This window comes from Schistocerca serialis, chromosome 12 (assembly GCF_023864345.2).
Source record: "Schistocerca serialis cubense isolate TAMUIC-IGC-003099 chromosome 12, iqSchSeri2.2, whole genome shotgun sequence".
NCBI classification, from domain to species: domain Eukaryota; kingdom Metazoa; phylum Arthropoda; class Insecta; order Orthoptera; family Acrididae; genus Schistocerca; species Schistocerca serialis.
The window spans coordinates 22823233-22848221 of NC_064649.1; the positions used below are offsets into that span (position 1 = coordinate 22823233).

Genomic DNA, 24989 nt, shown 5'->3' on the forward strand with positions numbered 1-24989 from the left:
TTCTCTTCTCCCCAATCCTATTCAATACTTCCTCATTAGTTATGTGATCTACCCATCTAATCTTCAGCATTCTTCTGTAGCACCACATTTCGAAAGCTTCTATTCTCTTCTTGTCCAAACTATTTATTGTCCATGTTTCACTTCCATACAAGGCTACACTCCATACAAATACTTTCAGAAATGACTTCCTGACACTTAAATCTATACTCGATGTTAACAAATTTCTCTTCTTCAGAAACGCTTTCCTTGCCATTGCCAGTCTACATTTTATATCCTCTATACTTCGACCATCATCAGTTATTTTGCTCCGAAACCCAAAATAGCAAAACTCCTTTACTACTTTAAGTGTCTCATTTCCTAATCTAATTCCCTCAGCATCACCCGACTTAATTTGACTACATTCCATTTTCCTCGTTTTGCTTTTGTTGATGTTCATCTTATATCCTCCTTTCAAGACACTGTCCATTCCATTCAACTGCTCTTCCAAGTCTCTGACAGAATTACAATGTCATTGGCGAACCTCAAAGTTTTTATTTCTTCTCCATGGATTTTAATACCTACTCCGAATATTTCTTTGGTTTCCTTTACTGCTTGCTCAATATACAGATTGAATAACATCGGGGATACGCTACAACCCTGTCTCACTCCCTTCCCAACCACTGTTTCCCTTTCATACCCCTCGACTCGTATAACTGCCATCTGGTTTCTGTACAAATTGTAAATAGCCTTTCGCTCCCTGTATTTTACCCCTGCCACCTTTAGAGTTTGAAAGAGAGTATTCCAGTTAACATTGTCAAAAGCTTTCTCTAAGTCTACAAATGCTAGAAACGTAGGTTTGCCTTTCCTTAATCTTTCTTCTAAGATAAGTCGTTCTTAGAAGAAAGATTAAGGAAAGGCAAACCTACGTTTCTAGCATTTGTAGACTTAGAGAAAGCTTTTGACAATGTTGACTGGAATACTCTCTTTCAAATTCTAAAAGTGGCAGGGGTAAAATACAGGGAGCGAAAGGCTATTTACAATTTGTACAGAAACCAGATGGCAGTTATAAGAGTCGAGGGACATGAAAGGGAAGCAGTGGTTGGGAAGGGAGTAAGACAGGGTTGTAGCCTCTCCCCGATGTTGTTCAATCTGTATATTGAGCAAGCAGTAAAGGAAACAAAAGAAAGCCGGCCGGTGTGGCCGTGCGGTTAAAGGCGCTTCAGTCTGGAACCGCGTGACCGCTACGGTCGCAGGTTCGAATCCTGCCTCGGGCATGGATGTGTGTGAAGTCCTTAGGTTAGTTAGGTTTAAGTAGTTCTAAGTTCTAGGGGACTGATGACCACAGAAGTTAAGTCCCATAGTGCTCAGAGCCATTTGAACCATTTTTTGAAACAAAAGAAAAATTCGGAGTAGGTATTAAAATCCATGGAGAAGAAATAAAAACTTTGAGGTTCGCCGATGACATTGTAATTCTGTCAGAGACAGCAAAGGACTTGGAAGAGCAGTTGAATGGAATGGACAGTGTCTTGAAAGGAGGATATAAGATGAACATCAACAAAAGCAAAACAAGGATAATGGAATGTAGTCTAATTAAGTCGGGTGATGCTGAGGGAATTAGATTAGGAAATGAGGCACTTAAAGTAGTAAAGGAGTTTTGCTATTTGGGGAGCAAAATAACTGATGATGGTCGAAGTAGAGAGGATATAAAATGTAGGCTGGCAATGGCAAGGAAAGCGTTTCTGAAGAAGAGAAATTTGTTAACATCCAGTATTGATTTAAGTGTCAGGAAGTCATTTCTGAAAGTATTCGTATGGAGTGTAGCCGTGTATGGAAGTGAAACATGGACGATAAATAGTTTGGACAAGAAGAGAATAGAAGCTTTCGAAATGTGGTGCTACAGAAGAATGCTGAAGATTAGATGGGTAGATCACATAACTAATGAGGAGGTATTGAATAGGATTGGGGAGAAGAGAAGTTTGTGGCACAACTTGACCAGAAGAAGGGATCAGTTGGTAGGACATGTTCTGAGGCATCAAGGGATCACCAATTTAGTATTGGAGGGCAGCGTGGAGGGTAAAAATCGTAGAGGGAGACCAAGAGATGAATACACTGAGCAGATTCAGAAGGATGTAGGTTGCAATAGGTACTGGGAGATGAAAAAGCTTGCACAGGATAGAGTAGCATGGAGAGCTGCATCAAACCAGTCTCAGGACTGAAGACCACAACAACAACATTAAGATAAGTCGTAAGGTCAGTATTGCCTGACGTGTTCCAGTGTTTCTACGGAATCCAAACTGATCTTCCCCGAGGTCGGCTTCTACTAGTTTTTCCATTCGTCTGTAAAGAATTCGTGTTAGTATTTTGCAGCTGTTGCTTATTAAACTGATTGTTCGGTAATTTTCACATCTGTCAACACCTTCTTTCTTTGGAATTGGAATTATTATATTCTTCTTGAAGTCTGAGGGTATTTCGCCTGTTTCATACATCTTGCTCACCAGATGGTAGATTTTTGTCAGGACTGGCTCTCCCAAGGCCGTCAGTAGTTCCAATGGAATGTTGTCTACTCCCAGGGCCTTGTTTCGACTCGCGTCTTTCAGAGCTCTGTCAAACTCTTCACGCAGTATCGTATCTCCCATTTCATCTTCATCTACATCCTCTTCCATTGCCATAATATTGTTCTCAAGTACATCGCCCTTGTATAGACCCTCTATATACTCCTTCCACCTTTCTGCTTTCCCTTCTTTGCTTAGAACTGGGTTTCCATCTGAGCTCTTGATATTCATACAAGTGGTTCTCTTATCTCCAAAGGTCTCTTTAATTTTCCTGTAGGCAGTATCTATCTTACCCCTAGTGAGATAAGCCTCTACATCCTTACATTTGTCCTTTAGCCATCCCTGCTTAGCCATTTTGCACTTCCTGTCGATCTCATTTTTGAGACGTTTGTATTCCTTTTTGCCTGATTCATTTACTGCATTTTTATATTTTCTTCTTTCATCAATTAAATTCAATATTTCTTCTGTTAGCCAAGGATTTCTACTACTCCTCGTCTTTTACCTACTTGATCCTCTGCTGCCTTCACTACTTCATCCCTCAAAGCTACCCGTTCTTCTTCTACTGTATTTCTTTCCCTCATTCCTGTCAATTGTTCCCTTATGCTCTCCCTGAAACTCCGTACAATCTCTGGTTTAGTCACTTTATCCAGGTCCCATCTCCTTAAATTCCCACCTTGATTTCCCTAAATCGTTTCAGACAAATGCTGGGATGGTTCCTTTGAAAGGGCACGGCCGATTTCCTTCCCCATCCTTCCCTAACCCGAGCTTGTGCTCCGTCTCTAATGACCTCGTTGTCGACGGGACGTTAAAACAACACACTAACTAACGTTCGTCTGCCTGTTTCCGTATACGTTCAATACCCTCTGTAAGACTTAGGCCTACTGTCGGAACACCGCGTGAGCTACGGTCGGCTCTTGCTAATTCGAACTTCAGTAGATCGAATTTCTCGATAGAATGAACTGTTGTTCAATTCCTTGAATATATAAAACAAATCCAATCACGTTTTGGTACACTTGATACATCGAACTGATGGCCACTACAGACTGCCTCGCAAACACAGCGTAACTGGATGTCAGGGGCTAAGTAAGGGTTAGCGCGCGCGGGTGATTTTTGTCACTGTGACAAAAAAGTTTCTGTCGTAACACATCACGCCGTAGAAGTGGATTGCGCTCACGAACGATGACAGATGCTGACCTTTTTTGAAATCGAAGCTTCATTTGTCGATATGGATTTTAAAGAGACGGTCATGATTTGCAAACTCATCAGACGTAACAGAAAAAAATATAAAAATGGTATAGTAGGTACATTCCTTTTGCAGGGCCAGGCTATTAAGTGGAAAGTTTTACACAATGTTTAATAAATTTCGACAACATCAAAGAAAATTTTTCAGTTTCAGTTTTACGTATATTAACATACGAAAATGCAAATATGAGAGTGTCTGTCCGAGCTGAACACAAGTTATTCCAAGCACTTAAAAATATTTGTCTACAGATTCCTAACCGTACTTTAATTTTCAAATTTATTTCTGAATAATCCTTCAAATTTTTGTGGAAAAGTGCTGGTCTTTTTACCACTTCTATAAAAATATCATTATTAGTATCGTCATCGTGCACCGTCAGCCACGTTGTGCAAAGACGTTTATGCCTTGTGTGTCAGCGTGTTGTCAGTCGGAAAACAAATAGGGAGCGGAGAATAGATGTAGAGTGACAATTTTGTCACCTGTGCGCGCGCAGCAATAAAAACCTAGCGACGAGGAAACAGTTTTGTCACGGGTAGCGAGCAAAAGTGTCGCTCCGTTGTCACGTCGTAAAATGAGCACATCTACAGGGGCCTTCACGCGTTCAGTATTTATTGACAGCGGTAGTTGGTCAGACCTTAAATATACTGAAGCGACTTCACACCATCAGTAATACTGACAAAAATTATCAGTTACCAACGCAGTTTCACAAGGCTAAGATATCGAGCACACAAAAGAAAGCGAGTGCTGCAGTTAGGTACAGCTTGCAAGCAAGATCACCATCACACTGGTCTATTAAAACTGTTTTGTGGTAAGACTACTTGAAGAACTGAATCACTTGTACGTAAGTTCCCCAATCATACTGCAATCACCGGTGGAGACTTTAATCATCCATCAGTTAATAGGGGAAATTACTGTTTCGTTGCTGGTGGGCGTGATACAGACATCATGTGAAACTTTACTAAATGCCTTCTCTGGAAACTACATGGAAAAGATAGCTAGGAAACCTATCTAAGATGGAAATATGTTGGATTTAATGGCAACAAATAGGCTTGACTTCTGAGGACGTCCACATCGAAAATGATGTCAGTGACTATGGCGCGGTTGTGGCAACAATGATTACCAAGTACAAAGGTCAACTAAAACAAGCAGAAAGATATATATGTTCAGTAACCTAGATAAAAAAAAATTAGTAGTGTAATGTGTCAATGAGGAACTTGAAACTTGCAGCACAGGGCCCGAGCATGTAGAGGAACTCTGGCTCAAGTTTAAAACAATAGTTGACCATGTACTGGATACATATGTACCCAGTAGAACGCTTCATATGAGAGGAAACCTCCATGGCATACAATCACTGCAAAGAAACTTCTAAAGAAACACAGACTACTGCATAATAGATGCGAAACAAAACATAAGGCTATAGATAGAGAGAGATGCTGAATGAAACGCTTTGGTTTGCAAGGGAGCAATGCGTGATGCCTTCAAAAACTACCGTAGCAGAATATGTCAAGTGGTCTTTCACAGAGCCCAAAGAAATTCTGGTCATATAGAAAGGCTGTTAGTGGCACCAAAGTCAGTGGCCAGTCCTTAGCGAATGAGACAGGAATTGGAATTGAGGGTAGCAAAGCAGAAGCTGAAATGCTTAACTTCGTTTTCAAATGTTCCTTTGCAAAGAAAAACCCACGAGAATTGTCCCAGTTTAGTTCCCGTACCACTGAAAAGATGAATGAAATAAGTATTAGTGTCAATGGTGTTGAGAAACAGCCGAAATTGTTAAAACTGAACAAAACTCCAGGGACCGATGGAATCCTTGCAGATTCTATACTGAATTTGCGGCTGAGTTAGCCCCTCTCTTAACCATAAGGACTTTTCGGTAGGGAGGACAAAAATGTTATCTTGGATGGAGAGTCATCGTCAGATGTAGAAGTAACTTCGGGTGTGCCCCAGGGAAGTGTGTTGGGACCCTTGCTGTTCATGTTGTATATTAACAGTGAAATCACGCCTTTTGAAGATGATTCAGTTATCTATAGGGTGGCGCACGAAATGTGTTGCCATTTTGTATTTGAATATAAACTTTATTGTCAATACAATCTGAAAGGAACATATACTACAATGAAGAGCCGTCCATGGAGATTTGTTCTAACTCAGCACATGCTCAATATGTCCACCATTTCGTTTCCTAACTTCCTTCAAACGAACACTGAAGTTAGTGATTACCCTACGGCACATGTCTTCCGTAATTTCACTGCAGGCTTGAAGAATAAGCTCCATTAAATCACGTGGACGGTTCGGGAATTATTTTTCCTTTAGGTAGCCCAAAGAAAAAAGTCACATGGATTGAAGTCTGGACTATTGGGGGGCCAATTTTGTCCGTCATGGAAGCGACCTGGAAACCTGAGTGAAATGATCCGCATGTCGAAATGCTCGTGTAAAAACTCCAACACAATGTTTGCAGTATGTGGCCTTGCTCCATATTGCATGAACCACTGCGTGTTGAAGGGCAAGGCAGTAGCAAGAAGCTGTGGAATGAAGCTATTGCGAATCATGCTCAAATAACGCTCGCTGTTCACAGTTTCTTCAAAGAAAAAGGGTCCAATAAGTCCGTGACTGGAAATTGCTGCCCACGCTGTAATCCTCGGAGCATAATGTTGTCGTTCATGAAGCACTTGCGGGTTTTCAGTGCCCCAAAAGCGTACATTTTGTTTGTTACCACACCGTCTAAATGAAAATGCGCCTCGTCTGAAAACCAAACGTTGTCGAGAGTTTCTTCCCTATCCTCCGCCCTCTGAGCAAACAGTAGTCTCTGCTGCTTGTGTTCTTCAGTGAGCTTCTGTGCACAGGTCATCTTGTATGGGTACATATGGAGGTCACTTTTAAGAATGCGTTTAACAGAGCGTCTGGATATTCCCAGTTGCACTGCTGCCTTTCTACACGATTTCCCGGGACTTCTCTGTACAGCAACTCGTACCGCTTCAATATTCTCCGGCGAACAAACAGACTTAGGCCGAGGTCACTTCGCTTCCAATACTGTTCCTTCCTGTACAAATTTATCGTACAGCCTGTGGATGGTCTTCTTGCAAGGGACCCATCGTGTGTTAAACTGTTGTCGAAAACCCCTCTGAGTCAGAACAAGGCTTTTCGTTTCATGAAAAAGTAACACAATTGTCGATCGTTGCTGTGTCGTCAGTCTTCCATTGTCAGCCATTGCTGCTCACGAGTCTCCTAGTGGCAGTATCGTGAATTACACGTCATTTGATAACTCATTTGTTTTTCCGAGCTCTGCTGGTACTGCTGGAGAGATCCCAGCGGGATATCTAATGTGCGTCGTAAATTGTGAAAGAAACAATTGGTAACACATTTCGTGCGCCACCCTGTATAATGAAGTACTATCTGAAAGAAGCTGCATAAATATTCAGTCAGATATTCATAAGATTTTGAAGTGGTGCCGACATTGGCGACTTGTTTTAAATGTTACGAAACGTAAAATTTTGCTATGACTATAATATCACTGAGTCTGTTGGAATCGGCCAACTCATACAAATACCTGGGAGCAACAATTTGTAGTGTAGTGTCGCGGAACAGTAAAGAGTTGGAAACGAGGAATATTGTCAAAGTTTCGTTGCCTATGCCGAGAGCCAGAGGCAGCAGGTTAGCCAAGAGTAAGAGGATTGCACATATATCAGAATGTGTTATCATGCAGGGGCAATGGCCTGGTTACACACAGCACGCGAGAGAGAATTGCTTAGCATGCGGGTTTGTGTTAGACGGAGACTTTCATAGAGTGCAAGACAGAGGTATAGCGTCAGCTGTACTGCATTTCACAACTTCGCGTTAAGTCTGCCGTAACAAAACGTAACTCTGTCGCAAGAACACCTAAGGGGCGAGTGCGACAGAAGAATCAGCAGTACGAGTGGAACGAATGCGTTCATTACAAACGAGCATGACGTGAGGACATCACTCGTGCTTCGCCGGCCGAAGTGGCCGTGCGGTTAAAGGCGCTGCAGTCTGGAACCGCAAGACCGCTACGGTCGCAGGTTCGAATCCTGCCTCGGGCATGGATGTTTGTGATGTCCTTAGGTTAGTTAGGTTTAACTAGTTCTAAGTTCTAGGGGACTAACGACCTCAGCAGTTGAGTCTCATAGTGCTCAGAGCCATTTGAACTCGTGCTTCCTTTAAATACGCCAGCTTTGATAGTAACAAGGCACTCGCAGTTACATGTGTACTGGGTCGCTGCGTAGCGCTCAGCTCGGTGATCGACATGTTAATCTTCATTAAGGAGATATTGCAGTAAGGGCGGCTCACCCAGCAGCAGACGTGAGGGGACAGTACCAGCTCTGGTCCTCTCTGCTGCAGCTGCCAATCATCAACCTAGGATTAGCAGACATCGCGGCAGACTCGCTCGCCGCCAATGCTGACCACATCAGTGAGCCGTCGTCGAGATCGTGCGGGGCCCAGGCCCTGTGCATCCGCCATCACAACCGGGTGAGCCGACGACGCTGGGGGACTGCAGCCCGCTCCGCCCGTCCACCACAGACGAGCCACCAGGAGGAGCAGGGGAGAAGACGGGGTGGGATAGAGTACACTCCGCACTACGAGAACGCCTCTCGTACCGACAGCGCCGGGACTCCAACCTGGTGCCTCCTTCGCAGCAGCTTGCTGTCCGCAGCCGAGCTGGCCGCCCAGCCGGACGCCACCAACCACGCGCGGCCGAAGTACGAAGTAAGGACATTCCTTCGCTACGTCACAGCACGCGGCGCGGCGCTAGCAAGACGTGCGGCCCGGAGCTGGTGTCATCGCTACGAGTCAGCGAGGACTCGGGGAAGGTCGTTGATATCACCAAGCCACATTTTACTCGGCAGGAATAAAGGTGTTATGAATTAATAATGTTTCTTTGGCGTTTCTGACGCGTCCACAGTCATTTCCTATCATCCTGACAACTGGTGAGGTCACCGCTCGGCCATCCAGTCCACTGTAGGCGACCGGGACCACCGGGGCACCTACAGTAGGGATATGAAATGGAACGATCACATAGCTTCAGTCGTGGGTACAGCAGGTGGTTGACTTGGGTTTTTAAGTAGAATACTGGGGAAGTGCAATCAGTCTACAAAGGAAATTTCTTGCAAATCACTCGAGCGACCGGTTACAGAATGTTGCTCAAGTGTATGGGACCAGTACCAGATAGGCCTATACAGCCGCCGTCTATCAGAAATTCACGAAACTACAGAGGCTGAAGCGGGAATATTCTACTATGTCCCACAACAAATTCCAGATTTTTTCCAACCGAAACTGGCCGAAAAAAAAATTATTACATTACTTATCGAACGCTTCTCGAAATACATCTGGACTGTTTGGGTACACTGTGGCTGTTGTGGGAGCAATACAGGGCAGGTGTGACGTACCGGTGATGCGGTAGATGTCGTTGACCCTCTGGACGTGGCGCGTCATGACCTCTATGCAGGCCTCCTCGGTGCCGTACTTCTGGAAGAAGAGGTGGTCGGCCTGCAGGTAGAGCATGCAGGTGGTCTTGCGGGGGTCGACGGCGGTGGAGGCGGCCGCGGAGGCCGACGTCACGATCCTCCGGCGGGCGGGCCGCGAGTCGCGGTCCTCCGGCACGGTCGGCGTCAGGTCCAGCTCCAGGTCGGGCAGCCAGCGCCGGCGGCGGCGGCGGGGGCGCTCGCTGGACCTGCGGGTAGCACACCAGTCAGTCAGTCACAGTCACACCCATAGCCTCTCACTGGGCCCGGCCCTGCTTCCCTGTCAACAGCACTGCAAATGAATACAGCACGACGGTCGATCTGGCTGCGGTGACACACCGATCTGCAGCGTAACCAGAGCTCTACACTGACGTGACAGAAACGATGGGGTGCCTGCTAATACCAGGTAGACCGTCCTTTTGCCCGGTGTAGTCCAGCAACGTCGATCTGTTGTAGAATTTTAGAACATGTTTTTTGCTCGCGTATCATGTCGTTTCTGGAAACCCGAAGTCTACTCTGTAGGAATCAACATGGATTCCGGAAAGAGCGATCGTGTGAGACCCAACTCGCTTTATTTGTTCATGAGGCCCAGAAAATATTAGATACAGGCTCCCAGATAGACGCCATTTTCCTTGACGTCCGGAAAGCGTTCGATACAGTTTCGCACTGTCGCCTGATAAACAGAGTAAGAGCCTACGCAATATGAGACCAGCTGTGTGGCTGGATTGAAGAGTTTTTAGCAAACAGAACACAGCATGTCTACAGAAGTTAAAGTAACCTCTGGCGTGCCACAGGGGAGTGTTATGGGACCATTGCTTTTCACAATATATATAAATGACCTTGTAAATAGTGTCGGAAGTTCCATGCGGCTTTTCGCGGATTATGCTGTAGTATACAGAGAAGCTGCAGCATTAGAAAATTGCAGCGAAATGCAGGAAGATCTGCAGCGGGTAGGCACTTGGTGCAGGGAGTGGCAACTGATCCTTAACATAGACAAATGTAATGTATTGCGAATACATAGAAAGAAGGAACCTTTGTTGTATGATTATATGATAGCGGAACAAACACTGGTAGCAGTTACTTCCGTAAAATATCTGGGAGTATGCGTGCAGAACGATTTGAAGTGGAATGATCATATAAAATCAATTGCTGATAAGGCGGGTACCAGTTTGAGCATCATTGGGAGAGTCCTTACAAGATGTAGTCCATCAGCAAAGGAGGTGGCTTACAAAACACTCGTTCGACCTATACTTCAGTATTGCTCATCAGTGTGGGATCCGTACTAGGTCGGGTTGACAGAGGAGGTAGAGAAGATCCAAAGAAGAGCGGCGCGTTTCGTCACAGGGTTTTTGGTAAGCGTGATAGCGTTACGGAGATGTTTAGCAAACTCAAGTGGCAGACTCTGCAAGAGAGGCGCTCGGCGTCGCGGTGTAGCTTGATGTCCAGGTTTCGAGAGGGTGCGTTTCTGGATGAGGTATCGAATATATTGCTTCCACCTACTTATACCTCCCGAGGAGATCACGAATGTAAAATTAGAGAGATTCGAGCGCGCACGGAGGCTTTCCGGCAGTCGTTCTTCCCGCGAACCATACGCTACTGGAACAGGAAAGGGAGGTAATGACAGTGGCACGTGAAGTGCCCTCCGCCACACACCGTTGTGTGGCTTGCGGAGTATAAATGTAGATGTAGATGTAGAAGACGTTGGAAGTCCCCTGTAGAAATATTGAACTATGCAGCCTATATAGCCGTCCATAACTGAAAAAGTGTTGCTGGTGCAGGATTTTGTGCACGAACTAGCCACTCGATTATGTCCTATAAATGTTCGATGCGAGTCATCTCGAGCGATGTGAGTGGCCCAGCTGTTCACACTAATTATCCAGAATGTTCTTCAAATCAGTGAAATGGCGCATTATTTCCATAAAAAACCCATCGTTGTTTGGAAACATGACGTCTATGAATGGCTGCAAAGTATCTCCAACAAGAGAAACATATCCATTTCCAGTGAATGGTCGGTTCAGTTGGACCAGAGGACCCCGTCCACTCCTTGTAAACACAGCCCGCACCACCAGCTTGCTCAGTGCCTCGTTGACAATTGGGTCCGTGGCTTCGTGGGGTCTGCGCAACACTCGAACCTCACCATCAGCTCCTAGCCACTGAAATCGGGACTCACCTGACCAGGTCACGGTTCTCCACTCGTCTAGGGTCCAACCGATACGGTATCAAGCCCAGGAGAGTAGCTGCAGACGACGTCGTGCTGTCGGCAAATGCACTAGCGTCGGTCGTCTGCTGCCATAGACCAGTAACGGCAAATTTCTCCGCACTGACCCACATTGACTTAAGAGGTTATTTCGCGCAGTGCTACTTGTCTGTTAGCACTGACGACTCAACGCAAACGCCGCTGCTCTCGGTCGCTAAGTGAAGACAGTCGTTACTGCGTTGTCCGTGGTGAGAGGTAATGCCTCAAAGTTGGTATTAGCGCCACACTCTTGACACTGTGGACCTCGGGATATTGAATTTCCTAACAATTTCCGAAATGGAACATCCCATGCGTTTAGGACCAGCTGCCATTCCGCGTTCACAGTCCGTTAACTCCCGACTCCCGGCGTAATCAGGTCGGAAACCTTCTCACATGAATCACCTAAATACAAATGACAGCACCGCCGATACTCCCGCCATCTGTATATGTGCATATCGCTATCCCATACCTTTGGTCACCGCAGTGTCAAGAGTGTGTCGAGACTTACAAGTTTCAGGCATTACCTCTCACCTCGGACAACGCAGTAACGACTACCTTCACTTAGCGACCGAGAGCAGCGGCGTTTGCGTTGAGTCGTCAGTGCTAACAGACAAGTAGCACTGCGCGAAATAACCTCTTAAGTCAATGTGGGTCAGTGCGGAGAAATTTGCCGTTACTGGTCTATGGCAGCAGACGACCGACGCTAGTGCCTTTGCCGACAGCACGACGTCGTCTGCAGCTCCTCTCCTGGGCTCGAGACCATATCGGTTGGACCCTAGACGAGTGGAGAACCGTGACCTGGCCAGGTGAGTCCCGATTTGAGCTGATAAGAGCTGATGGTGGGGTTCGAGTGTTGCGCAGACCCCACGAAGCCACGGACCCAATTGTCAACGAGGCACTGCGCAAGCTAGTGGTGGCTCCACAGTGGCGCGGGCTGTGTTTACAAGGAGTGGACGGGCTCCTCTGGTCCAACTGAACCGACCATTCACTGGAAATAATTATGTTCGGCTACATGGAGACCATCTGCAGCCATTCATGGACTTCATGTTCGCGAACAACGTTGGAATTTTTGTGGATGACAATGCGCCATGTCATCAGGCCACAACTGTTCGCGATCCGTTAGAGAACATTCTGGATAATTCGAGCGAATAACACTACTGGCCATTAAAATTGCTACCCCACGAAGGTGATGTGCTACAGACGCGAAATTTAACCGACAGGAAGAAGATGCTGGATAGGCAAATAATTAGCTTTTCAGAGCATTCACACAAGGTTGGCGCCGGTGGCGACACGTACAACTTGCTGACATAAGGAACGTTTACAACTGATTTCTCATACACAAACAGCAGTTGACCAGCGTTGCCTGCTGAAACGTTGTTGTGATGCCTCGTATAAGGAGGAGAAATGCGTACCATCACGTTTCCGACTTTGATAAAGCTCGGATTGTAGCCTATCGCGATTGCGATTTATCGTATCGCGACATTGCTGCTCGCGTTGGTCGAGATCCAATGACTGTTAGCAGAATATGGAATCGGTCGGTTCAGGAGGGTAATACGGAACGCCGTGCCGGATCCCAATGGCCTCGTATCACTAGCAGTCGAGATGACAGGCATCTTATCCGCATGGCTGTAACCGTCCGCTCGAACAGTTAGACGACGTTTGCAGCAGCATGGACTATCAGCTCGGAGACCGTGGCTGCGGTTACCCTTGACGCTGCATCACAGACAAGAGCGCCTGCGATGGTGCACTCAACGACTAACCTGGGTGTCCGAATGGCAAAACGTCTTTTTTTCGGATGAATCCAGGTTCTGTTTACAGCATCATGATGGTCGCGTCCGTGTTTGCCTACATCGCGGTGAATGCACATTGGAAGCGTGCATTCGTCATCGCCATACTGGCGTATCACCCGGCGTGATGGTATGGGGTGCCATTGGTTGCACGTCTCGGTCACCTCTTGTTCGCATTGACGGCACTTTGAACAGTGGACGCTACATTTCAGATGTGTTACGACCCGTGGCTCTACCCTTCATTCGGTTCAATCCCGCGTCCGGCCATCCCGATTTAGGTTTTCCGTGATTTCCCTAAATCGCTCCAGGCAAATGCCGGGATGGTTCCTTTGAAAGGGCACGGCCGACTTCCTTCCCCATCCTCCCCTACTCCGATGAGACCGATGACCTCGCTGTCTGGTCTCCTTCCCCAAAACCAACCAACCAATCTACCCTTCATGCGATCCCTGCAAAACCCTACATTTCAGCAGGATAATGCACGACCTCATGTTGCAGGTCCTCTACGGGCCTTTCTAGATACAGAAAATGTTCGACTGCTGCCCTGGCCAGCACATTCTCCAGATCTCTCGGCAATTGAAGAAGTCCGGTCAATGGTGGCCGAGCAACTGGCGTGGTTCGGCTCTGAGCACTATGGGACTTAACTTCTGAGGTCATCAGTCCCCTAAAACTTAGAACTACTTAAACCTAACTAACGTAAGGACTTCACACGCATCCATGCCCGAGGCAGGATTCGAACCTGCGACCGTAGCGGTCTCGCGGTTCCAGACTGTAGCGCCTAGAACCGCTCGGCCACTCCGGCGATCAGCAACTGCCTTGTCACAATACGCGAATCACTACTCTTGATGAACTGTGGTATCGTGTTGAAGCTGCATGGGCAGTTGTACCTGTACACGCCATCCAAGCTCTGTTTGACTCAATGCCCCGGCGTACCAAGGCCGTCATTAAGGCCAGAGGCGGTTGACCTGAGTACTGATTTCTCAGGATCTATGCACCCAAATTGCGTGAAAATTTAATCACATTTCAGATCTAATATAATATATTTGTCCAATGAATACCCGTTTATCATCTGCATTTCTTCTTGGTGTAGGAATTTTAATGGCCAGTAGTGTATTTGGCCACTCAGATTTCCCGAGATGTATCCCATCGTACATTTGTGGGACATAATCGAGAGGGTAGTTCATGAGCAACTTCCTGCACTGGCAGCACTTTTGCAATTATGGACTGCTATAGTGGCAGCATGGCTCAATGTTTGTGCAGTGGCTTCCAGTGACTTGTTGAATCCGTGCTCTGCTACAGTGGGCAAAACGAGGTTAGGAGGTATACCACGACTTTTGTCAGCTCAGTGTATGTGACACAAACGGCCGTGTATTTTGATTGCACTGACGCTGGGGCTTTACACTTTTTAATTCGTCAAGGAACCGTAGACACTAGTACTTGACAAGACATTCAACTAGATGCCTCTGCCCGTGTTAACAGACGGCCAGACACTGGTGCGCAAAGTGATCCTACAAGCGTCCCGTTTTCCGATTGAGGTAAGGAACCCTAAAAGTGCTCATGTTCAAAGTATATTATTCAGTATACCAGCATTATTAAGCAAGCTATCTATTTGATCGATGTGTGGTTATATAAAGACGCCAATACCATCCATGTCGTGCATTTATTGTTCTGCTTTGGTTTCTGCGTCTTTACGACAGTTTTCATCTGGAGGCTACGCATCATCTCCTGTTCTGATCATCTTCTTTCGTCACTATATTCTTCCATCTCCAACGACGTCCACCATTCCGATTCTCTTCTAACCTCTTTCTCTCATACCTTCCACTGTCTCTTCTATCATTATTTGATGCAACAGTTATTACACAGTATACTCTTATCTCCTGGCCAACATTTTTTTTCCCTCTTTCTCATCACTTCCAGTAATTTTTCTTTCTTCTTCTGTTTTCATTACGGCTTCATTCTTAAGTCCGTCAGTTCACTTCATGTTAAACATTCTACCCCATAGTCACATTTTAAGACTTTCTGAATATCTTTCTTCTTTCCGTTTAACTGTAAATGTTCACTTCTGTGTAACACTACTCTACAGACTTAACTTTTAGCGAACCTCACGTCTACTGGAATTCTTATAGCTGTTACTAACTGCTACACTTTTCAAATACTGACTTTCTCATGAATATACGCCTCCTTACTTCTTCTGTATAGCTGCCGTCCATGTCATTACGCAAATAATTTCGTTCTTATCACTTTTCTCCTGGAAGAGCAACTGAACGGAATGGACAGTGTCTTGAAAGGAGGATATAACATGAAGATCAACAAAAGCAAAAAGAGGATAAATCGAGTGATGCTGCGGGAATTAGATTAGAAATGAGACGCTTAAAAGTAGTAAATGAATTTTGCTATTTGGGGAGCAAAATAACTGATGATGGTCGAAGAAGAGAGGATATAAAATGTAGACTGGCAATGGCAAGGAAAGCGTTTCTGAAGAAGAGAAATTTGTTAACATCGAGTATAGATTTAAGTGTGAGGAAGTCGTTTCTGAAAGTATTTGTATGGAGTGTAGCCATGTATGGAAGTGAAACGTGGACGATAAATAGTTTAGACAAGAAGAGAATAGAAGCTTTCGAAATGTGGTGCTACAGAAGAATGCTGAAGATTAGATGGGTAGATCTCACAACTAATGAGGAGGTATTGAATAGGATTGGGGAGAAGGGAAGTTTGTGGCACAACTTGGCAAGAAGAAGGGATCGGTTAGTAGGACATGTTCTGAGGCATCAAGGGACCACCAATTTAGTACTGGAGGGCAGCGTGGAGGGTAAAAATCGTAGAGGGAGACCAAGAGATGAATACACTAAACAGATTCAGAAGGATGTAGGTTGTAGTAGGGGTCAGTGAAGTGAAGTGGAAGGAAGACAAGGATTTCTGGTCAGATGAGTATCGGGTAATATCAACAGCAGCAGAAAATGGTATAACAGGTGTAGGATTCGTTATGAATAGGAAGGTAGGGCAAAGGGTGTGTTACTGTGAACAGTTCAGTGACCGGGTTGTTCTAATCAGAATCGACAGCAGACCAACACCGACAACGATAGTTCAGGTATACATGCCGACATCGCAAGCTGAAGATGAACAGATAGAGAAAGTGTATGAGGATATTGAAAGGGTAATGCAGTATGTAAAGGGGGACGAAAATCTAATAGTCATGGGCGACTGGAATGCAGTTGTAGGGGAAGGAGTAGAAGAAAAGGTTACAGGAGAATATGGGCTTGGGACAAGGAATGAAAGAGGAGAAAGACTAATTGAGTTCTGTAACAAGTTTCAGCTAGTAATAGCGAATACCCTGTTCAAGAATCACAAGAGGAGGAGGTATACTTGGAAAAGGCCGGGAGATACGGAAAGATTTCAATTAGATTATATCATGGTCAGACAGAGATCGGAATCTCTGGACTGTAAGGCGTACCCAGGACCAGATATAGACTCAGATCACAATATAGTAGTGATGAAGAGTAGGGTGAAGTTCAAGACATTAGTCAGCAAGAATCAATACGCAAAGAAGTGGGATACGGAAGTACTAAAGAATGACGAGATACGTTTGAAGTTCTCTAACGCTATAGATACAGCAATAAGGAATAGCACAGTAGGCAGTACAGTTGAAGAGGAATGGACATCTCTAAAAAGAGCCATCACAGAAGTTGGGAAGGAAAACATAGGTACAAAGAAGGTAGCTGCGAAGAAACCATGGGTAACAGAAGAAATACTTCAGCTGATTGATGAAAGGAGGAAGTATAAACATGTTCCGGGAAAATCAGGAATACAGAAATACAAGTTGCTGAGGAATGAAATAAATAGGAAGTGCAGGGAAGCTAAGACGAAATGGCTGCAGGAAAAATGAGAAGACATCGAAAAAGATATGATTGTCGGAAGGACAGACTCAGCATACAGGAAAGTCAAAACAACCTTTGGTGACATTAAAAGCAAAGGTGGTAACATTAAGGGTGCAACGGGAATTCCACTGTTAAATGCAGAGGAGAGAGCAGATAGGTGGAAAGAATACATTGAAAGCCTCTATGAGGGTGAAGATTTGTCTGATGTGATAGAAGAAGAAACAGGAGTCGATTTAGAAGAGATAGGGGATCCAGTATTAGAATCGGAATTTAAAAGAGCTTTGGAGGACTTACGGTCAAATAAGGCAGAAGGGATAGATAACATTCCATCAGAATTTCTAAAATCATTGGGGGAAGTGGCAACAAAACGACTATTCACGTCGTTGTGTAGAATATATGAGTCTGGCGACACACCATCTGACTTTCGTAAAAGCATCATCCACACAATTCCGAAGACGGCGAGAGCTGACAAGTGCGAGAATTATCGCACAATCAGCTTAACAGCTCATGCATCGAAGCTGCTTACAAGAATAATATACAGAAGAATGGAAAAGAAAATTTAGAATGCGCTAGGTGACGGTCAGTTTGGCTTTAGGAAAAGTAAAGGGACGAGAGAGGCAATTCTGACGTTACGGCTAATAATGGAAGCAAGGCTAAAGAAAAATCAAGACACTTTCATATGATTTGTCGACCTGGAAAAAGCATTCGACAATATAAAACGGTGCAAGCTGTTCGATATTCTGAAAAAAGTAGGGGTAAGCTACAGGGAGAGACGGGTCATATACAATATGTACAACAACCAGGAGGGAATAATAAGAGTGGACGATCAAGAACGAAGTGCTCGTATTAAGAAGGGTGTAAGACGAGGCTGTAGCCTTTCGCCCCCAGGAGTGGAATTAAAATACAAGGTGAAAGGATATCAATGATACGATTCGCTGATGACATTGCTATCCTGAGTGAAAGTAAAGAAGAATTAAATGATCTGCTGAACGGAATGAACAGTCTAATGAGTACACAGTGTGGTTTGAGAGTAAATCGGAGAAAGACGAAGGTAATGAGAAGTAGTAGAAATGAGAACAGCGAGAAACTTAACATCAGGATTGATGGTCACGAAGTCAATGAAGTTAAGGAATTCTGCTACCTAGGCAGTAAAATAACCAATGACGGACGGAGCAAGGAGGACATCAAAAGCAGACTAGCTATGGCAAAAAAGGCATTTCTGGCCAAGAGAAGTCTACTAATATCAAATACCGGCCTTAATTTGAGGAAGAAATTTCTGAGGATGTACGTCTGGAGTACAGTATTGTATGGTAGTGAAACATGGACTGTGGGAAAACCGGAACAGAAGAGAATCGAAGCATTTGAGATGTGGTGCTATAGACGAATGTTGAAAATTAGGTGGACTGATAAGGTAAGGAATGAGGAGGTTCTACGCAGAATCGGAGAGGAAAGGAATATGTGGAAAACACAGGACAGGATGATAGGACATCTGCTAAGAGATGAGGGAATGACTTCCATGGTACTAGAGGGAGCTGTAGAGGGCAAAAACTGTAGAGGAAGACAGAGATTGGAATACGTCAAGCAAATAATTGAGAACGTAGGTTGCAAGTGCTACTCTGAGATGAAGAGGTTAGCACAGGAAAGGAATTCGTGGCGGGCCGCATCAAACTAGTCAGTAGACTGACGGCCAAAAAAAAAAAAAAAAAAAAAGGTTGTAGTAGGTACTGGGAGATGAAGAAGCTTGCACAGGGTAGAGTAGCATGGAGAGCTGCATCAAACCAGTCTCTGGACTGAAGACCACAACAACAACGTATTTATATTAATTCCATACTCCTCGCCCTGTACTTGCAATACTTTTCAATACCTTCTGTAGCTCCTCTTCTGATTCCGCCAGCACTGCTTAATAATCCGCATATTTTATAATCTTCGTCCCTTCTCCTACAATTACAATGTCTTCTGCATCCTCTATGGCGTTACCTGTCACTTCTTATCCCTATTACGTTGAACAGCTTCGGTGACGGTGAACATCCTTGCCTTATACCCCTTCTAATGCTCATCTCTTTCATCTCCTCATTCTCTACTCCAACTGTTACTTTCGGCTTTGTGTACACCTCCCTTAACAACCTATGTTCCCAGTCTATACCGACATGTTTCACAATTCTCAGCGGGATACTCTAGTTGACTCTATGGAATGCCTTTACGCACTCGATAAAAGAAATGTATATCTGCTTGTTCATTTCTTTCATTTCTTCTCCAGTCATCCTGTGACAACCAATAGCATCTCTCTTTATTTTATCCTTTCTGAACCCTACCCGTCTTCCCCCCGCATTTTCCTCAATTTTGTTTTCAATTTTCCTTAGTATGACTCTCGTTTCGTGACTGATGTAACTAACTGTCTTGTAGTCTTTGCATTCTTTTACGTTGCACTGTTTAGCTGAAGATACCAGAGCGGTCTTAAGTAAATCTTGACGCCGAATTTGGACCTAAGACTTTCAGTGCTCCCGATAGTACTCTGTCACAGACTAATGCCTTCTTTCTCCGGAGCTCCTGAACTGCTTTCTCCAATAAGGCCTATCTTTGCATTGATTATACAGAGATGCCAATATCATCCATATAGGCCCTAAAGATGCCAATACCATCGGCCTGCAGAACTGTACAAGCTGCCCAGAATTTTTTTTAAATACAGGTTGCATTTTATATTTGGCTACAGTCTGTAACCGCGCGACCGCTACGGTCGCAGGTTCGAATCCTGCCTCGGGCATGGATTTGTGTGATGTCCTTAGGCTAGTTAGGTTTAAATAGTTCTATGTTCTAGGGGACTGATGACCTCAGAAGTTAAGTCCCATAGTGCTCAGAGCCATTTGAACCATTTTTATATTTGGCAGTGGGAGAAATGGTATGTTTGCATATCGTACCTACACTGCTCAACACAATTAAAGGCTCACTTTTTCGAAACCCTATAATTGTCCCCCATTGAGAAGCATGAATTTGCAATTCGGCTCAAAAGTGCCTACAACCTAACTATATAATGGCGAAAAAGCGTGGCGTCCTGCCATGTCATCCTCGGCGGCGCTTCATACAGCAAGGTGTCGCCCTATGCAGGAAAAAAAAAGCCGGAGCTCAGACGTTCATGTGATGTGTAAGATGGCTTAACGCAGTCACATTGGCACCAAATTTCACCGCAGTTCTGCCCAACGCCGCCGTGGACGAGTCTCACTATGGGAAGGAATTCACACTCCCTCCTTAACACCTTTAATCCCTTCTTGTGACGGCAGAACGGCCGCGTAGTGTTGAAATCACGCGGTTTTCTGGTAGATGGCCGAGGAAGAACATTTCAGAAACACCACTGCTCGGAACCGCAGTGCGAGAAGTAACAGGTGATGTTTTTGACAACTGGAGGACCTGTTGTGGGTCAGGGACAATGCAGTCGAGGTCACTTACCTTTGGTCTCATTATATTTAGTGCTTGTAAACTGTTCACATACAGGGTGTTACAAAAAGGTACGGCCAAACTTTTCAGGAAACATTCCTCACACACAAATCAAGAAAAGATGTTATGTGGGCATGTGTCCGGAAACGCTTAATTTCCATGTTAGAGCTCATTTTAGTTTCGGCAGTATGTATTGTACTTCCTCGATTCACCGCCAGTTGGCCCAATTGAAGGAAGGTAAAGTTGACTTCGGTGCTTGTGTCGGCATGCGACTCATTGCTCTACAGTACTAGCATCAAGCACATCAGTACGTAGCATCAACAGGTTAGTGTTCATCACGAACGTGGTTTTGCAGTCAGTGCAATGTTTACAAATGCGGAGTTGGCAGATGCCCATTTGATGTATGGATTAGCACGGGGCAATAGCCGTGACGCGGTACGGTTGTATCGAGACAGATTTCCAGAACGAAGGTGTCCCGACAGGAAGACGTTCGAAGCAATTGATCGGCGTCTTAGGGTGCACGGAACCTTCCAGCCTATGACTCGCGACTGGGGAAGACCTAGAACGACGAGGACACCTGCAATGGACGAAGCAATTCTTCGTGCAGTTCAAAAATGGTTCAAATGGCTCTGAGCACTATGGGACTCAACTGCTGAGGTCATTAGTCCCCTAGAACTTAGAACTACTTAAACCTAACTAACCTAAGGACATCACAAACATCCATGCCCGAGGCAGGATTCGAACCTGCGACCGTAGCGGTCTTGCGGTTTCAGACTGCAGTGCCTTTAACCGCACGGCCACTTCGGCCGGCTCTTCGTGCAGTTGACGATAACCCTAATGTCAGCGTCAGAGAAGTTGCTGCTGTACAAGGTAACGTTGACCACGTCACTGTATGGAGAGTGCTACGGGAGAACCAGTTGTTTCCGTACCGTGTACAGCGTGTGCAGGCACTACCAGCAGCTGATTGGCCTCCACGGGTACACTTCTGCGAATGGTTCATCAAACAATGTGTCAATCCTCATTTCAGTGCAAATGTTCCATGATTAATGTGATTTGAAGAGAAGTAATAAAATGAGCTCTAACATGGAAAATAAGCGTTTCCGGACACATGTCCACATAACATATTTTCTTTCTTTGTGTGTCAGGAATGTTTCCTGAAAGTTTGGCCGTACCTTTTAGTAACACCCTGTATAACTATTATTATGTAGCTCTTTTTGCCTCCCTTTGTTTCTGTTTCCTATTTTTGTATTTCTTGTATATATTTAACAATGTTTTTCTCCTTCTGTCTGTTCTTTATACAAGGCTTTTGACACGAATAAATAAGAAGCTAGTTTATCGTTGGGTCTTACCCGGCTGCGGAATCGGCGCCGGTGGCGTTCGCCTCTTGTAGGGTGGACGGAGAGAGGCGTTCGCCAGCCTTGCTTCCCGCGTCGTAGGCCGCCGCTGGGGGTGGAACTCTGGCAGGCTGGGGGTGCGGTCCGGAAGTCCCCGTGGAGGAGCCAGGGCCGCGCTGTGTAGCGCTCCCGCTGCCGACGTCGTTCTCCTCCTGGAAAACACTGCCAATGTACCCAAGTATACGAGAAACAAAGCTAATGTAGAACACGATACACGGAGCTTCTGCCGCGTTGCAGAACGTGCAGAACACTGTTTTTGTTGCTGGTGTCGCTCTCCTCCTGGAAAACTGTGTAATGTAGCTGCAAGTATTGTTAGTAATGAAGTATGCGATACACACAGCTAATGTAGAATATGGTAGATGGAACAATGGCCGTGCTGTAGAAATTAGTACACTACTAGCCATTAAAATTGCTACAACACGAAGATGACGTGGTACAGACTCGAAATTTAACCGACAGAAAGAAGATGCTGTGATGTGCAAATGATTAGCTTTTCAGAGCATTCACACAAGGTTGGCGCCAGTGGTGACACCTACAACGTGTTAACATGAGGAAAGTTTCCAACCGATTTCTCATACACAAACAGCAGTTGACCGGCGTTGCCTGGTGAAACGTTGTTGTGAAGCCTCGTATAAGGAGGCAAAATGCGTACCGTCACGTTTCCGACTTTGACAAAGGTCGGATTGTAGCCTATCGCGATTGCGGTTTATCGTATCGCGACATTGCTGCTCGCGTTGGTCGAGATCCAATGACTGTTACCAGAATATGGAATCGGTGGGTTCAGGAGGGTAATACGGAACGTCGTGCCGGATCCCAACGGCCTCGTATCACTAGCAGTCGAGATGACAGGCATCTTATCCGCATGGCTGTAATGGATCGTGCAGCCACGTCTCGATCCCTGAGCCAACAGGTGGGGACGTTTGGAAGACAAACACCATCTGCACGAACAGTTCGACGTCGTTTGCAGCAGCGCGGACTATCAACTCGGAGACCATGGCTGTGGTTACCCTTGACGCTGCATCACAGACAGGAGCGCCTGCGATGGTGTACTCGAAGACTAACCTGGCTGCACGAATGGCAAAACGTCATTTTTTGGGATGAATCCAGGTTCTGTTTACAGCATCATGATGGTCGCATCCGTGTTTGGCGACATCGCGGTGAACGCACATTGGAAGCGTGTATTCGTCATCGCCATACTGGCGTATCACCCGGCGTGATGGTATGAGGTGCCATCGGTTACACGTCTCGGTCACCTCTTGTTCGCATTGACGGCACTTTGAACAGTGGACGTTACATTTCAGATGTGTTACGACCAGTGGCTGTACCCTTCGTTCGATCCCTGCAAAGCCCTACATTTCAGCAGGATAATGCACGACCGCATGTTGCAGGTCCTGTACGGGCCTTTCTGGATACACAATATGTTCGACTGCTGCCCTGGCCGGCACATTCTCCACATCTCTCACCAATTGAAAATGTCTGGTCAATGGTGGGGGAGCAACTGGCTCGTCACAATACGCTAGTCACTACTCTTGATGAACTGTGGTATCGTGTTGAAGCTGCATGGGCAGCTGTACCTGTACACGCCATCCAAGCTCTGTCTGACTCAATGCCCAGGCGTATCAACGCCGTTATTACGGCCAGTGGATGTTGTTCAGGGTACTGATTTCTCGGGATCTATGAACCCAAATTGCGTGAAAATGTAATCACATGTCAGTTCTAGTATAATATATTTGTCCAATGAATACCCGTTTATCATCTGCATTTCTTCTTGGTGTAGCAATTTTAATGGCCAGTAGTGTATGTACCTACTTTTATAGCATCAGCAAGCGGACAATCACTACAAGTCTATGGAAAAAATTTGAAAAATGTATGCTTCTCACATGGACAACTGTATGTGGCTTGCACATGTGTCGCGAAAACGTCTGACGTATTCGTGTACCTACCACATGGAACAACCAAAAATATTGTGTACCCAAAAACAATTCAGTAAACAGATCATAAAACCAAACACTTTTTTCTTTCTGTGGCTTCGCAACTCGTGCCGGGTACAGCCCTATAAAACAATGTGTTGTTAAAGCCAGATAAGTACTGTTATTTTTCATAACAAGACATCAATTTTGAATAAAGCTAAACAAAAGATAAGTCTGGGGGGTTATGTAACTTAATCAGAAAAGGGAAGTGTCGATAAAAAAAAAACTTCATTGGAATTATCTTAATTTAAAATGGCAAGTAAACTTTAATAGTAATCTTCTCGCAAAATTTCTTGGATTATGGAGTTGTCAAAAAGTTATAAAGGATGGCTCATCATTGTCTTAGTCTCGCTTATGGCTCAGTTCTGTGTCAAATTTTTTCCGTGTAGTAATTGCTGTGCTTCGTTCTGCATTATAATGGTGGAGACCGGATTTACATTTATCTGCAAGCTGGAATCTATCACTGCAAAATTTATCAGTTTATCTGTCGTACTAGGAATGAATATTTTTTTTTACAGTTAAAAAACTTTGACCTGTGTATTGATCATGGAAGGTAATTATTAAATTATTATTGTTCCGATGACATCAGTTTCATCGCTAGGATTTGGTTATACGTTTTGAGTTGTTTTTCCAACAAAATAGCCTGCTAAACGTTGTTATAAATGCTACTTTTTCAAAAGTCAGTTAATGTTATGATGATAATCTGATGTTTACGTTGCAGCAGACGAGAATGTCATCTCGTTAGTGTCATTCTCAATCAGGCAGCGAACCAACAAGTCTCCTAAAATGAAATTCGTCTTCCAAACCGCCACACGTAGGAAGCACAATTCTCTACCACTTGTAAAAAACACAGTCCAGTGTCGAGAAGTACGGCTACGTGCCGTTGCTTACAACGCAGTAAGAATCAGAATTTTGTGCTTAGAATGGCTAGTCATATTTGCTTTTTCTCTTTGATAAACGTGTTACAGTACTTTGCAAGCAGCACGAAACAGCAATCACAAGTCTGACCGACAGTGAAGAAGCTAGGAATAGTATCAATTTTGCGCAAGTTGGTGAACT

The 24989-nt window shown here is 45.0% G+C and overlaps 1 protein-coding gene across 1 annotated transcript in view; it reads right to left on the bottom strand.

Moving 5' to 3' along the window:
* Positions 1-24989, bottom strand: part of LOC126428361 (uncharacterized) — a 205936-nt gene that overhangs the window by 73657 nt on the left and 107290 nt on the right. The window contains exons 5-6 of the mRNA XM_050090291.1: positions 21916-22112; positions 9168-9451 (exon numbers count right to left, since the gene is read on the bottom strand). Coding sequence (XP_049946248.1) covers positions 9168-9451; positions 21916-22112 — 481 coding nt within the window. The remainder of the gene's footprint in view (positions 1-9167; positions 9452-21915; positions 22113-24989) is intronic.